Source organism: Mchenga conophoros, linkage group LG11 (assembly GCF_057382185.1).
Source record: "Mchenga conophoros isolate Kocher_MC1m ecotype Shallow Benthic linkage group LG11, M_conophoros_male_GT1.1, whole genome shotgun sequence".
Taxonomy (NCBI): Eukaryota; Metazoa; Chordata; class Actinopteri; order Cichliformes; family Cichlidae; genus Mchenga; species Mchenga conophoros.
Window position 1 is genome coordinate 36,066,403 of NC_140536.1, and position 16,030 is coordinate 36,082,432.

General features: G+C 41.2%; 1 protein-coding gene across 2 annotated transcripts; it reads right to left on the reverse strand.

The window, feature by feature from the left end:
* Positions 1–4,621: 4,621 nt before the first annotated feature.
* On the reverse strand, positions 4,622–13,592 carry LOC146564901 (uncharacterized). Of its 2 annotated transcripts, XM_085292690.1 has the most exons (8): positions 13,380–13,592; positions 10,657–11,439; positions 10,301–10,498; positions 10,074–10,187; positions 9,418–9,474; positions 7,313–7,597; positions 7,070–7,192; positions 4,622–6,345 (listed from the first exon to the last, which is right to left on the reverse strand). In XM_085292690.1, the coding sequence occupies exons 3-8, from the start codon at positions 10,475–10,477 to the stop codon at positions 6,280–6,282; spliced, it is 822 nt and encodes a 273-aa protein (XP_085148816.1). In that variant the 5' UTR covers positions 10,478–10,498; positions 10,657–11,439; positions 13,380–13,592; the 3' UTR covers positions 4,622–6,279. The 2 variants fall into 2 exon arrangements, with proteins under 2 accessions (XP_085148816.1, XP_085148815.1); XM_085292689.1 differs by lacking the exon at positions 10,657–11,439 and having other exon boundaries at positions 13,380–13,583.
* Positions 13,593–16,030: the final 2,438 nt, after the last annotated feature.

A 16,030-nucleotide genomic window follows, 5' to 3' on the forward strand; every position in this document is an offset into this window, starting at 1 on the left:
GAATCCGCCAGGGGGATGAGTGGAAGACGGCGTTCAACACACATCGTGGGCACTTTGAATATTTGGTGATGCCTTTCGGGCTCACGAATGCTCCGGCGGTCTTCCAAGCCATGATAAATGATGTTTTACGGGACTTCATTAATCATTGTGTTTTCGTTTATCTAGACGACATCCTTGTGTTTTCTCGGAACCCAGCTGACCATGTCAAGCACGTGAGAATGGTGTTGCAGCGCCTGTTGGAGAACCGGCTGTTTGTAAAGGCAGAGAAGTGTGAGTTTCACGTGCAGACAGTCTCCTTTTTGGGGTTCATCATCGAGGAGGGACGGCTGCGGGCAGATCCGGCCAAAGTGAGGGCAGTGGTGGAATGGCCTGAACCCAAGAACCGTAAGCAGCTGCAGAAGTTTCTGGGATTTGCCAACTTCTATCGACGGTTTATCCGCAATTTCAGTCAGGTCGCCTTGCCTCTCACCAACCTAACCTCTCCTAAGCTGCCATTCCAGTGGTCTCCCGGCGCTGAACGGGCTTTTGTGAGACTCAAGCACCTCTTTTCCTCAGCTCCGGTGTTGGTACAGGCAGACATCAGTCAACCTTTTTTTGTGGAGGTGGATGCTTCAGACGCAGGTGTGGGGGCAATACTATCCCAACGAGTGAATGCAAAATTACACCCATGTGCCTTTTTCTCACGTCGCTTATCTCCTGCAGAGTGCAATTACGACGTTGGAGACCGGGAGCTCCTCGCCATTAAGTTGGCGCTTGAAGAGTGGCGACATTGGCTCGAAGGCAGCGAGCATCCGGTGGTTATCTGGACGGACCACAAGAACTTGACCTACCTCCAAGCGGCCAAAAGACTGAATGCCCGGCAGGCCAGGTGGGCTTTGTTTTTCACTCGGTTTAACTTGACCATCTCTTACAGACCTGGCTCCCGCAATCTTAAAGCAGATGCTTTATCGCGCCAATTTTCCCCGGATCTCGACCCAGACGAGAAGGAGAGACCCATTCTGCCATCCTCGTGCTTCGTGGGGGCTCTGACCTGGGACATAGAGCGGGTTATTAAGGCTGCCCAGCGGTCGGAACCTGATCCGGGCACTGGGCCCGATGGGAGGATGTTTGTTCCCGCGGCGGTCCGAAGTAAGGTCCTTCACTGGGTCCATACGGCCAAGTTTGCCTGCCACCCGGGTAAAAACCGCACTATCGCCTTTCTGCAACGTTTGTTTTGGTGGCCGACTCTAGGGAAGGACGCTCGGGAGTATGTGGCCGCTTGCCCCGTTTGTGCCCGAAACAAGGTCTCCTGTTCACCCCCTGCTGGCCTCCTTCGTCCATTGCCTGTGCCCAGCCGCCCGTGGTCTCATATTGCACTGGACTTTGTTACCGGTCTTCCCCCCTCCTCGGGTCACACAGTCATCTTGACCGTGATCGATCGCTTCTCAAAGGCTGTTCATTTCGTTGCTCTGCCGAAACTCCCTTCGGCCCTGGATACTGCCAAGATTCTCACGCAGCAGGTGTTCCGTCTCCATGGGGTTCCCCAAGATATCGTGTCCGATCGGGGTCCCCAATTCACGTCGCGAGTGTGGAAGGAGTTTTGTAAGGAACTGGGGGCCCAGGCCAGCTTGTCGTCCGGCTTCCACCCTCAAACCAACGGGCAAGCGGAACGGGCTAATCAAGAGCTCGAAGCGATGCTGCGTTGTGTGGTCTCTTCGAACCAGTCATCATGGAGCGATCAACTGGCGTGGGTCGAATATGCCCATAATGCTAGCACGTCGGCGGCTACTGGGGTTTCCCCGTTTGAGGCCTCCCTGGGGTATCAGCCCCCGCTTCTCTCTGTGTCGGAGGGGGAATTGTCGGTTCCTTCAGTCCAGCACCACCTGCGGCGCTGCCGGCGGGCATGGCGCGCCACCCGGGCCGCCCTCTTGAGGACCGCTGAGCAGAACAAGAGACTTGCGGATCGCCGCCGTGCTCCGGCCCCTGCATACCAGGTCGGGCAACAGGTATGGCTGTCTGCGAAATATGTTCCTCTGAGGGTCGAGTCTAGGAAACTGGCTCCACGCTTTATCGGGCCCTTCCCCATCCTGGCCGTGTTGAATCCTGTGACTGTACGTTTGTCTCTTCCCCGTTCCATGAGAATTCACAATGTCTTTCATGTGTCCCAGGTGAGGCCTGTCCGGACCAGCCCTTTGTGCCCGCCCTCCGGGCCCCCGCCACCCGCCCGGATTATCGACGGCTCGCCGGCGTATTCCGTATCGCGGATATTGGATGCCCGGCGCCGCGGTAGGGGCTTTCAGTTTTTGGTGGACTGGGAGGGGTACGGTCCGGAAGAGCGTTCTTGGGTGCCGCGGTCCGCGGTTCTCGATGCTGCCATGGTGAGAGACTTCCGCCGCAGGCACCCTGATAAGTTTGCTGGGTCGCCGGGAGGCTCCCATTAGAGGGGGGGTACTGTCAGGTTCGACGGTGCCCCGACCGGCGACCTGTGTGTGTGTGTGTGTGTGTGTGTGTGTGTGTGTTTGTTCTCCCGCTCTGTTTTTGTCTCCGTTGTAGTTGTTACGCGGTTGCGTAGCAACGGGAGATGTCCGACCCGGAAGTTCCGCCACTCTGAGTGGTCCCACCTGCAACTGATTCCTCGCCAGCTGCTGCCAATCATCCACCATTGTGACAGAACTATTTAATGATGTGGCTGAGTGACAGACAGCGCTGGAGTATTCCACCAAGCCGGGCTACGAGTGAGACGGAGATACGAGAGGAGAGACGTCACTGTTTACGAAAGTCGTATGGACACACGAGGGGAGCACAGAAGGGACTTAGCACTATGGATTACTTTGGATTTGCTTCACTGTAAATAAAGACACTGTTCAATCTTAACGAGCGATCCGCGTCTGGGTTTTCTTACTCATCACTCCCGTAACATATATTGTATAGGGCTATCTACTGCTACACATATCATGTACAGAATTATGCTGTGATATCTACACCAACATTTTCGCAACAGGTCCATTAAGGTCCTGTAAGTTGTGAGGTGTGGCTTCCATGAATTGGAATTATTTGGCCCGTAAATCCCACAGATGCTCGACTGGTTTGAGATCTGGAGAATTTGGAGGCCAAGCCAACATCTCAAAGTCATTTTTGTGTGGCAAACCATCCCTCAACCATTTCTGCTTTGTGGCAGGGTGCTTTATTCTGCTAAAAGTGGCCACAACCACCAGGGAGCACCGTTTCTATGAAAGAGTGTACATGGTCTGGGGCTTGGGTAAGTGGTCTGTGTCAAAGTATCATCAACATGGATGGCAAGGCCCAAAACATAACACTACACCCACAGCATTGCTTTCTTCCCATAGTGCATCCTGGTCCTACATGTTCCCCAGGTAAGCACACGCACCTGGCCATCCATGTGATGTAAAAGAAAATGTGAAGATTATCTGGTTCCACCTGATTAGTACTCTAAGCGACCGGCGTGAGTAATGGCCTTTTGTCAAACTCACTCAAATCCTATTTTTGCAGCTAAACACAAATTCAAATCCATTCTTGAGTTTTCCTCCATACTTAGAAACAATAACACCATGCAACAGCTAAAGATGGCATCAATTTTGTGCTACATGTTCCAATTTTAAATCATTTTTAATAAAAACCTCACAATATATGACACATATTTGTGACCTTCACGAATAATTAATATAAAACACTACCCACAAAAAACCTCACTGTAGCGATAAAGAAGAACACCAACAATGATGGAAAACTGACTGTGTCAGAATCAATTAATGCAAAACGTCAGAAACACAAGACACAGCAGGAATGCACTCTTCAAGCAGTGCGGTGGCAGATTCCTTTTCTCATGTATTAATCACATATTTTCACTTTAGTACAGCAAGACCACTCCTGTCACCAGTTTGTATGCATGTGGAATGTGATCACAAGTAGGGCCCAAGTTTTATTGCACCTTCACAGCAGACTCATTTTCCTCTTGAGGGCTCTGGACATCCTGTTGCAGATGAGGTGACGGTTGGTTGGAGCTTTTCTTAGACTGAACAGTTAAGGATCTGCTAATAATTGATCTGCTGTGGAATGTTCTTTGTTTAAGAGTGTCTGCGTCTGCGTATATAGGATGTAAGGGCAACAATTCAGAGATGGTCCTAGTGTTTCAGTGGGATGCTCTCTCCACACTGCAATGTGTTTATTAAACCCACTTCAAATCAAGCTCAGTGAGTGTGTTGCAGGTTATTGTTAGATTTTCCACAACAGCAGCACATCAAGAATACTGATACTAAGAAAACTTTGTTCAACTCAGTGACGTTAAAGGACAGAGGCCACACATTTAGGCTATAAGCTGTGCAGTGACTTTCTCCAGCAGTTCATGTATGTTTCCATGAGTCTTTTAATGAGTTTGAACTTAGAACACAGCATGTAGCTTATAATAAAAAGCTTCTAAACGAAACGAAACTAAACTCAGACTGGTTGCTTGCTGTGCAGTTAGAAAAACAGAAACCAGGAACTAAATGCAGACCTGTTACCAGGAGTGGCTCCTTGCATTTGGAAGAAATGAGAATGTGTTTTGGTCTCGATCTGATTCACAATTACAGGCAAACAATCTGAATTTAAAAGAAGAAGAAGAAAAAAAGATAACAGCTGAACTTTTCATGTTTTATTGAACACACCAAGAACTCATTTACAACACAGGCTGGGAACAGTAAAAACTGGAGTTTCTTAAAATTTCAAACCTCATTTAAAAGTAACAACCTCCACCTGACATTCCCTGTTTAAACACTTCTGTAAAAAAGAAAGAAAAGAGTTACTAGTTTTTATTTTGACTTAATAAACTTCAGGTTATTGCACAGCATCTGAGCTCAGGACTATGACTTGTAACAATTATTTTTTTCCTTTGTCAATCATTTTTTACATAACAGGTGGTGGGATCTAATTAAACATAAGATATACATCGCTGCGTCAACACACAGTCATAATTCGTATATTATCAGTCAGTTATTAGTAAGAATGTGTGTAAATCGTTGACATTTCAGTTCAGTTCAGTTCATTTTTATTTCAAACATATACATTCACCAACATTTCATAATATCATTCCATGCAGTTGTTTGAAAAGGAGTAGGCAGAAGTATATACTTATTTAGCTCTACCCCCTTAGGTTTACATCTTAATAATTTCCTCATCATCTAAATTTGAACAACAAAAACTTATACAATGGTTTCAACTTAGAACATGACGTCACAAAAAATATTTTCTCATATTCAACCAATACTATGTTTAGATTTACTCATTTGCAAAGGAAAGCAAACATCACTTTGACTGCTTTCTTGGGTTAATTGCGTTTTCTTCATTCTTATACTTATTTAAAATTTCTTTTTTGAGTTTTATTTTAAACTGGTTTATATCACTACTGACCTTTATTTCTTCTTCTAACTCGTTCCAGAATTTAACTCCCGCTATAGAAATAGACATTCTTTCCAAAGTTGTTCTTACTCTTTGTAATTTTAAATTCCACTTCCCTCTAAAATTATATCTCCCTTCTCTCTCTAAGAACCATTTACTTATTTCGATTGGGAGCATCCCTTTCCTTGCCTTATATATTATTTGCACTGTTTTGAACTTGACCAGATCCTGGAATTTTATAGCTTGCGTCCTAATAAAGAGTGCATTTGTGTGAGCCCTATACCCCTCCTGATTTATCAATCTAATAACCCTTTACTGCATTATGATTATAGTCTGAATATTACTTCTATATGTATTTCCTCAAACCTCTACACAATAACTCATGTACGCTAATAGTAAAGCACAATATAACATATACAATGTTTTCCTATCCAGAAATTGTTTTGCTTTCCCCAAGACAGCAATGCCCCGTGCTAACTCTCCCCTCAGTGATGTGTGATTTCCAACAGACCTTATGATCAATGATCACACCAAGAAATTTTATAGTATTAACTCTTTCTAGATATATATTATCAACACAAATTTCAATGTTAATGTTTTTTCTTATAATTTCCAAATAAAATAAATTTTGTTTTATTTAATGTTAATGACAATTTGTTTCTATCAAACCACTTCTTTAATATCTTTAACTCCTGTGCGATCACATCCAAAACCTGTTGCAATTTCACACCTGAACAAAGTATATTGGTATCATCTGCAAAAATTACTTTAGTATAAAACTTTAGTATCTTTGATACATTACAAATATCATTTATATACATAATAAACATTTTCGGACCCAATACTGATCCTTGAGGTACTCCACATTCAATATCCATCAATTTTCCATGCACAGAGTGAAGATGTTTATGCCACAGGCTGTGCAGCGTCTTCCTCCAGCAGAGGTTTGTAGAGCTCTGGGTCGTCAGTGCTCTAAAAGAGAAAAATAATATTTGTAAAGTGCATGAAGTGTCGACTCCCTCCAGTCACAAACAACCATGACTGCGCACACTTTGATGACAATTTCATGCAGGGATACAAAAAGGAATCAACATTTAAGGTGACGTTAAAAATAAAGTGCAATTACAATTTATTTTATTGTTATTAAAACAAACTGTGGTAAGCTGTTGTTGTCCACACTAACAGAAAGTTGGGCACAGCTGTTCAAACTTCCTCTGGTCTATTTTTTTATTAGTCCCAACAGCTCTTCTTCCTCATGGATCTCTCTCTCTCTCTGCAGCAGTTCCACCATGAAGCTCTGATTCACACAGTCTCTCCCTAAAATCTGCAGCCTGAACTCTGGACTTGCTGTCCTGGGCCGGTCCACGTGGGAGCCAGTTTCTACAAAGAGTTTGAAGTTCCACAAATATTCTGGACTGACTGAGCTTCATGTCTTAAAGTCATGATGGGCTGTTGTTTTGTTTTATGTTGTCATCCTGCTCTCTGTCTGTACATCAGATATAAACTTTAACTGACTCACTCAAACTGGTAGAGAGCATGAGAACACTGCACAGACTCACTGTTACCTGGTTTCACTGATATTCAGACAAAACAAACAGAATTCCTGCAAGAACACTTCATGTGTTCAGCCAACATCTTCTACTATTTAACATGTTTATCAGAATGTGTTTGAACCATTGTGTTGTCCATTATCTACCTTGTTTTGTCCTTTTTCTTTGTTCCTCAGAGCTTTGATTCCCAGGACAGCAGAGCTTATCACAACACAGAGCTCCAGAACAGACAAGGTGATCATCACAGCATTGATGCTTCTCAGGAGCATCTGATGGGATACAAACAACAGTGCTTCATCTAAAGTCTCAAAATGATATATACTGCAGTATATAAGATAGTATCATATAGTGTATATGTGCTATTTTTCTTTCTGCTCTCCCTAACTTACCACCAGCATTGCTCGGCCCTCCAAGCATTTCTCCTGAAGGAGTTTTTCCTCCAAAGATGGAGACCTTATTGTTTCCCTGCCATACCCGTAACCATTGTAGCCATTGTAACCATTGTAACCATTGTAGCCATTGTAACCATTGTAACCATTGTAGCCATTGTAACCATTGTAGTATTCATAACAGTTCCACCAAGAATCAATGTCTCCTAAATTAATGCTGTACAAAGCAATGGCTGTGATGGCAAAAGCAACTCCAGTCAGATTCAGAATCACAGTAAGGATGACCTGAAAAACAAAAATGACCAGTTAATGTACAAGAAAATATCCAAACCATAAATGACACTTAGTGCATTCTTAGACTAAAGTATCATAGCCTCTGTGAGTACGCATGTTTTCATAGTCATGCCTGGATTCTTCATTAATCTAAACGTTGGTTTCTGTCTAGTTGCTGCTTTACGATATGATGGTTGTTATTTTCATGTTAAGTTTGGGTTTCTGTTTTTGGTTTGTTAATGTTATTCTTCACTTCAGATTAATGAAGTATCTGATTCTGTCTGTGAATGGAATTTTGTATTTTTAGTTTTGTGGGGGTTAACTTTGGCTAACTTTAATCTTAGCCAAACCGATCTATTCAGGAACAAACAAAACACTGAAAAAATTCAGTTCAGTTCAATTCAATTCAATTTTATTTATATAGCGCCAAATCACAACAAAAGTCGCCTCAAGGCGCAAAAAACAAACAATAATATTTTTAAGTTATCTAAATGATTTGTATATCATGTTTAGCGAAAGACCATGGGTGGGTTTAAAATGATGTGCCAGGAGTTCGCTGTTCTCGCCGGCTAACCCTAACCCCCGGCTAGCTGTCAAGCTGGTGGTAATATATGTCTTAAAAGTTTAAAACTAAGTGCTATGAATCCTGGGATAGGTTGGGCCACGAAGGATACACCCGACCCATCCTTCAAATCTGGGGAAAAGGAGGACGCATTTGGAGGAGTCTTTGAATTTGGACAGTTTTTGTTGCATCGCTGTAACGTAATCGGCCTACAAATGCAGCCTCTGAAGGATGTGGCCCCTAAATTTGGACACAGCTACTTCTTCTTGTTCTTCTTCTTTGGCATTTAATGGCAGCTGGCATCCTTGTACATACAGTGCTGCCATCTTCTGTTCCAGTCCATTATTACACTCTTAAATCCTACTACTTATTCCTACGTCTTTCAGGATCTTACAAAGTTTCAAACGACGTGCCCACTATTAAATTAGTTGACGTAATCATGACAACTCGACTAATCATGGCAGCCCTAATCTGGATAAATGTTTTTGTCATGTAATTGGATTGCACTTTTTAAGGCCTCTACCCTAAGACCTGGTGTCATGGTCCTGGTTCGGTGACCCAGTGTTTTGAGTTTTGTATCATTATTGAATTTTGATTTTGTCATAGTTTATCTTTTCTAGTCTTTTGGTTCCTGTGTTCTATGGTCTGCTGTATTCCCTAGTCAAGTGCGCATGTGTTATGTTTCCTATTTTACTTTGGAAGTCTGTGTCCAATGTCAGTGTATTTAGTTTCACTTCCCCTGTTCTGTCTTTAGGTTCATGTGTGTCAGCTGTGCTCCCATGTGTGGCCACTTCCCTTGATCATCCCTTATGTGTATTTAGTCTCTGGCTGTATCCCAATTCAGGGTCTGCAGCCTTAAAGGCCGCATTTTAAGGCCAATTACAGCACAGTGACGCGACAAAGGCTGTCCCAATTCGAAGGCTGCTTGAAATGCGGCCCTCAAATGCGTCCTTCATTTCACTGAATTTTAAGGATGTGGCGGTGTAGACTTCGTGGCCCAACATATCCCAGAATGCTTAGCGCGTCGGTGGGTGTGGATAATTTTGCCGGAAAAAAAAACGGCGGAAAAGGGGCGGCCGAAGAGTAAACTTTTAAAAGTAAGTACTGCATATTATGTTACTTATTTATGTGCGAATGTTTAATAACGAAGAACATTAAAACATTACTGCTGGCCACATGTCGGCAAAGTTATGTGACATTAGTGATGTCACATGACATCAAAAAGTCCTTTAGAGATCATATGAAAATGTTTTACAGCTGAAATACTCACCAAACATGGACTTGGATACTTCTCAGACAAAACGCACACAATGCCGAACATGATGAACTAGACAAAAGACAAAATAAATAAATACATAAATAAAAAGTTCATGTCCATCTTAAGAACAGGAGAGAAGTTTCTTCAGTTCCGGAACTGAAGAAACTTCTCGGATGAGAGGTGAAACGTCTTCAAGCAACCTAAAGAAGTCCAGATGCTTTTCTTTCCAAGTTGTAAATAAAACCTTTCATCATGAGAGAACAATTGTATAGTTTGTTTGTGTAAACTGCTATTTTGAACTATAGCTAATTTTTTAATGTAACCTAGCAAAACTATGAATCGGTGTTTGTAAATGTGCACTGGTGTCATCACATGTAGATATTACTTGGACATAACTTGGCATTTAACCTTTCTGTCACATATTTAACACTGTGGAAAGATATGTTTGAACCCCAAAATGATCTTCTCTTAAAGCTTTCCAAGTCTATTCAATGCCTAAAAGTAACCAATGAGTGAGCAAATAAAGAGGTTCAAAAATCATCCTAGCTGGAACTTGAAGATCAATCTAAGAGTTTCGATCATCCACAAACAGAGTACTGACACTTTTTTTTTTTTTGTCTTCAGATTTTTTTTTTTATATATACATATACCCATGATTATTTCCTTACCAATGCACCCAACCAAAATGGAAAGCCTAAGTAGTTTAAGTAAAAGGAGGTCCAAGTGCTATAGAGTATAGATCCCAATCCAATGTTGAGAAGCCCGATCATTATCTGCAGAGTCTGTGAAAAATGAAGTACAGTATGAACAGTGAACATTGTGCAGTTTAAGAAAAAACTACAAATTAAAAAATAGGCATAATATAAAATGTGATGTGTAGATGGTTGTAGCTCACCCCCAGCACTGTCTGAGAAGCTCTGTTGAGACTTCTCAGGCGCTGAGACACAGTGCAGCACACTGGACTGTAGCAAAGGTTCTTGAAGATCTGGCACAGAGGAGGCCAAGGACTTTGGGGGTCAGTGGTCAGAGTGAGTACAGTGACCCCATCAGCCTTGGACACAATCACTGACATCCTGTCTTGAGATCCTGGAGACTGAGAGACAAGAAAAAGCTGAAATAAGAATCAGATTAAAGTCTTAGTGGAAAAACAATTTGACCCAAACACCTCACTTCCCTTCACTTAACTTCACTTTCCACCAAAGGAGCTTTAAACAGAATTTTAAAAGTAATCTTTTAATTAATTAAACCGACTTGATGCTGGGAGGCTGTCACATCACTGGACGCTCTCAAGTTGGCTTTAACAGGTGACACTGGTTCTTCATATGGATAACACTGTGCTGATACTAGTTTACAAGAATGTTTTACATATATAGGCAACCTCCAGGTGCTGAAAATGGAATCCCGCAGTGATGTACCCAGTCACTTTACTGTGTCGGCTACAACAGCAGGTCACGTGTCATAAACTTCTATGTTAAAATTTTCACTTCACAGCAGAAAAAAGTTTGTCGTGTGCTACAAAAATGGGTTTGGTCTCTATAGATAATTTCTGGCATAATAATGACAATCAGATTCATAGTAAAAGTGTGATGGTCCGTAGTCGGGTGACTTGGTTTTTGTTTATTCAATGTTCTCAGTTTATGTGGGATTTTCATGATTAGTTTTGTTTTTTTTTTTGTATTTATTTTTCCTTATTTATCCTTTAGCACCGCTGTGATTTTCCAGCCTTTAGGTTTTGTCTCTGTGCCTCCCTTGTGTTCCTTGTGTTGTGTCTTGTGGTCCTGGTTCGATGTTCATTTTATTTCCTGTTTTACTTTGACAGTCCCATGTCCAATGTCAGTGTGTCTAGAGGGGTGTCCAAATTCATGGGCTGCATCCTCCTGAGGACCCGTCCTTCGCGGTCTTCGTGGGCCGGGTCCTCAGAAAGTCGGGTAGGCCGGAAGTAAACGGCTGTGAAATTGGACCGTCTAGCCTTCAGATTTACGTCACCGCTGTCTCGGTGGAGTTTAATAAACTCGGCCGTCTGCTCCTTGCTATCTAAAATATAACAGGACACTGGTGTAAATTCCCGACCATCTCACACTTCTGTTTAATCAGTTTTCTGTTTGACGTTTAGTCAGCTGTGTGAAAACCAAGGAGGAGGGGGATTAATAAAGTTTTATTTTATCTAATCTAATAACCTTAATCTCAGCCAAACCGATTTACTCACGAACAAATAAAACACTGAAAAAAGCCAAAAAATTACATTTTTAGGTTGTCTAAGTGACTTATATATTATGTTTAACCTGAGTAGTGAAAGACTGCGGTGATGTGAAAATGATGTGCCGGGAGTTGTGCCGTTCTCGGCGGCTCTAGTGACCCTCGAGCTCCCGACTAGCTGTCGAGCTGGTGGGTAACAGATGTCTCCGAAAACGTCGAAGCACTTGTGCAAATATGTGATGTCTTGATAAATCGAGCAGATATTTGAAGTTCACACAGCTACATCCTCGCCTGAAAATATGTTAAACGTTTACTCTTTCTGGGTCACAAAATAATAAGAGTAATATTAAAACTTAGTAGTGGCCATTCTTGAAAACTGCAATTGGCTAGTTTTGTTTCCCCTTGTCTTGTTATGTCTAATTAATCCCAGATGTGCTTCCTTCTGGTTCCCCATTCCCTCATTATTCCCTTGTATATTTAAACCCTGTGTTTTCCTTTGCCTTTTGTCCTGTTGTACCTCCTTGTGTGTGCAAGTCTCTCCGTGTTTCCGGTTTCAGTCCTATGTTTCTAGTTTCCTGGAGATTTAATTTTAGTTTCCAGTGTTCTGTTCTTATTTATTCTCAAGGTTTTTTGGTTTGTTTTTCTGCGAGTTTATTTTTATGAAGGAGTTTCCCCACCAATAAACCTGCCGACCTAAGTTACTTTTTCGTGTTTGAGTCATGAGTTTGAGTCCACTTCCTGCCTCTGCCTCACATAAAGTTGTCATGATTATTTATTTAATCATTCATTTTTGCTGAATTGTTTCTCCTTGCTCCTTCAGTTTTTAAATTAAAATCTCTTTCTCTCTCTCTCTCTCTCTCAATAATTTTCACCACATTTATATCAGCAAAGCTAGATAATAGAAACTTTCTATTTAATGTAACACATTTTAAAAACTCCAGTGAAGTCAGCACCATCCCCCAGCTTTATTTACTGCACGCTCTTGTTCAGGAACAAGGAAGTAATGTTAAAATTGGCTAGTTGCCTCTTTTGTGTTGTTTTACATCCATAACCTGGAACACCTGTACCAATGGATAAATATATGTACTATATTTTATATTAATGATTAGACTAATATTAACTTTAGAAGTTGTATTTTTGTTACCCAGAAATCATAAAATTAGTTTCAACCTGTGTCTTTTCTGATGTTGTTTAAACTTACAACATGGAGATCGATGAAAAACGATTAGCTTAATCAACAATTTTTTACATAAAGACACAACTCTTAATTAGTCTGAATTACAAGCTGAATATTACCGCGGAAGCACCCGCTGCTAGTCAGACCGTACACGTGTTCTTGGGCAGTTGAAAAATAATCCACAAAGTCCGCTAGTTGAAAACAAGCATGCAAACATTTATTTCCAAAGTCTGGAATTCACCGTAATCACCCTGAATGTCCCTGTACACTCCCAAACACGGTGAGAAAACTGACTCCGAAGCAGTTTAACCCTCCATTACTACACTCCACAATGCCGTCGCCCTGTGCGCAATTAACATGTATTAATAGAACCATATGTAAAAAATTAAATAAGGCAAGAAAACACTACTTAACGGTAAATATTACACTAAACCGAATTGTAAAGTAAAAACTGAAAATCAGCATTATCTTACACTTTATCCTCATCCAAAATAATTCAAGTCAAAATATTACCAAATACACATTCTGCGAAATGCGAGTAAAGTAAGACAAAATTTGGACTTTTATCTTTTACTGAATCAAACATGACTACAAGACTTACCTGTTAGTGAAGAACAAAAACTTAAACAACTGCCTATGAAAAATAAACGAGTCTGATCGAGTAAGCGGTACACTGGAAAGAGGAAACCAGGAACTGGGCAACACCGCTACCAATAGCACCTCCTCTTTATGCTCTCCCTATATTTAAAAAAAAAAAAAATGATGTATAAGATTAAACCTGCAGAAAAGGTAGCGGTGACATCGGAGGAGCCACAAGTTTACGTCAGTTCATTTCAAGAATCAAATATGTTCAGCAAACATGCCAAACTTAAACTTCAGACATTCACCAAATAACAAACTTGACTAGTTTAAAACTGTAATTTTATGGTAAAGATTTAATAACAATTAATTAATTAGGGCAATCAGTCAAACATGACTAAAAGAATCACCTGTTAACAAACTTGGTGTGTTTGCTGCACAGTTTGGAAAAAAAATAAACCAGGAAAGAAATACGACTGCGCTCTATGGTTGTCACAGCAACACTCTTACTGTACCTTTATTGTACAATTATAAGTAAAAGCTTATGAGCCGTGTCCACTTCTCCACAGACAACACAAACAAATCTTTTGATGTTGATTTGATTTACGTTCATACACAAACACAATCTGACTCAAATAATGAAACATTTGTATTTTTAATGCTTTCTTGAACACGCCACGTTGTTTCTCTTTGTTCAGCCCAGGCTGGTCAAAGTAAAGGAACTCTTTGACTCTGCACTTCCAGATATCAACTATTCATTAGATACCCAGCAGATATCTTTTAAAGTTTTCTATAAAGTTCACTGGAAAAAAAATCCAAGCATTAATGAATTATGTAAGAGTTACAGATGATTGCAGTTGAAGTGCTGGAGGCTGTACAGTCAGAATGTAAGAATGTAAATCGCTGATATTTCAGTACACAGAGTCAAGACGTTTATGCCACAGGCTGTGCAGTGACTTCCTCCAGCAGTGCTTTGCAGAAAAGATACTGAAAAACTTCCAAACCACAACCAGCATCCTTTGTCTTCATTGATGTTTTCATTATGAATGTCCGCTGATATTGAGCTCTATCTTCATCTTTAAGTCAAGTCAAGTGTTTTTATCGTCACTGCAGCCATGTAAAGTGATACAGTACGTTGTGAAACAAAACAACGCTCCTCCAAGACCACGGTGCTACAAATCACATATAACAGACAGTCAACACGGGACTACATAAAGTGTAATGTGCAAAAATTGCCAAAAATAAAACAATCAGTTCCTTTCCTGTGCTGGTCCACATGAGGGCAGGTCCCAGCAAGTTTGAAGTTTTTTCACTTCACCTAACTGAGTGCTACTCATGCTGTAATATGGATTACTTGTAATATGGATTACTTGATGTGCTGGACAGCTGACCACAACTCGGCTGTTGTCATGGCTGGGTAGCCAGTGTGTTGAAGTGTGGACTAAGAAGCAGACACACGAGAGGCAGGACTGAACTTGACAAAAAGTGAGCCTTTATTGTGGCCAAAAAAAAATACATAAAATAAACGAAAACACAAACAGGACGAGAACTAAGAAAACCCTAAACACTGAGAAACTAAAACAATGAAACCTGGAAATATCTGAAAACATGAACCATGGAGACAGAGGGGAGGTTAGCAGATGAACCCAAAAAAAGAGGAAAACAAACTGGAGCACAAGAATCCATTAAAAACAAAGTTCTGGACAGCTGGGAGAGCAGTTCAGCCTCCGGACCTGCTCCGCCGCTGCTGCGGTCGCTCCCCTTAACTCTCTCCGTGTGCCTTCAACCTCCAACCTCATTACAATTGTGACAAGAGAACAGTGCTCCCTGGTGGACAAATTGTGTCACAGCAACAGTGTCGCAAAGGTTTGATCTGAGGCAAACATTGTTGTGTGTTTATGTCTTTACTGAACGGGTCGAGTAATTGATTACAATAAAAAGTAACTAAGTCTAAGTTCGTCAGTAACAGAGTAAATATACACAGTGCTATAATTCAGATATTCTACACCATGACACCTAAAAATGTTAGTAACGGTAATCTTCAGACATGTTCCTGTTTTCACACAAAAAGCTTAATGTTGAAGTTTAATATAAAATTCTCTAAAAATAAAATTTCAAAAATACAAGCAAAATGAATTATATAACAGTTACAGGGGACTTCTTTAAAAAAATTAAATATGATTATTTTTAGGAACATTTAGAAAACTCTCAGAAGTTGGAGGCCGTACAGTCACAATTTTTGTTGATCGCTGATGTGACATTACACAGAGTCAAGATGTTCAGACCACAGGCAGCGCAGTCACTTCTATCAGCACTGGTTTGTGGAGCTCTGGGTCATCAGTGCTCTAAAAGAGAAAAATAATGTGGGCTAAGTTCCTGACAAGGTGCTGACACACTCAAATCTCAAAGAGCAGTGACCACACAGACTTCATGTAGAGATACACACGTCACTGTTTGTTGTCCACTGTCCATATTCATTCAAAACTCAGTGAACTAGGCAAGGCAAGGCAAGTTTATTTGTATAGCACAATTAAACAACAAGGTGATTCAAAGTGCTTTACAGAGACATTAGAAACAAAAACAAAAATGAGATACAAAATCATGTTGAGTATGACCTAAAATACAAGACTTGTGTCACTTTATGCACAACAAAATATGCATTTAACACTCAGA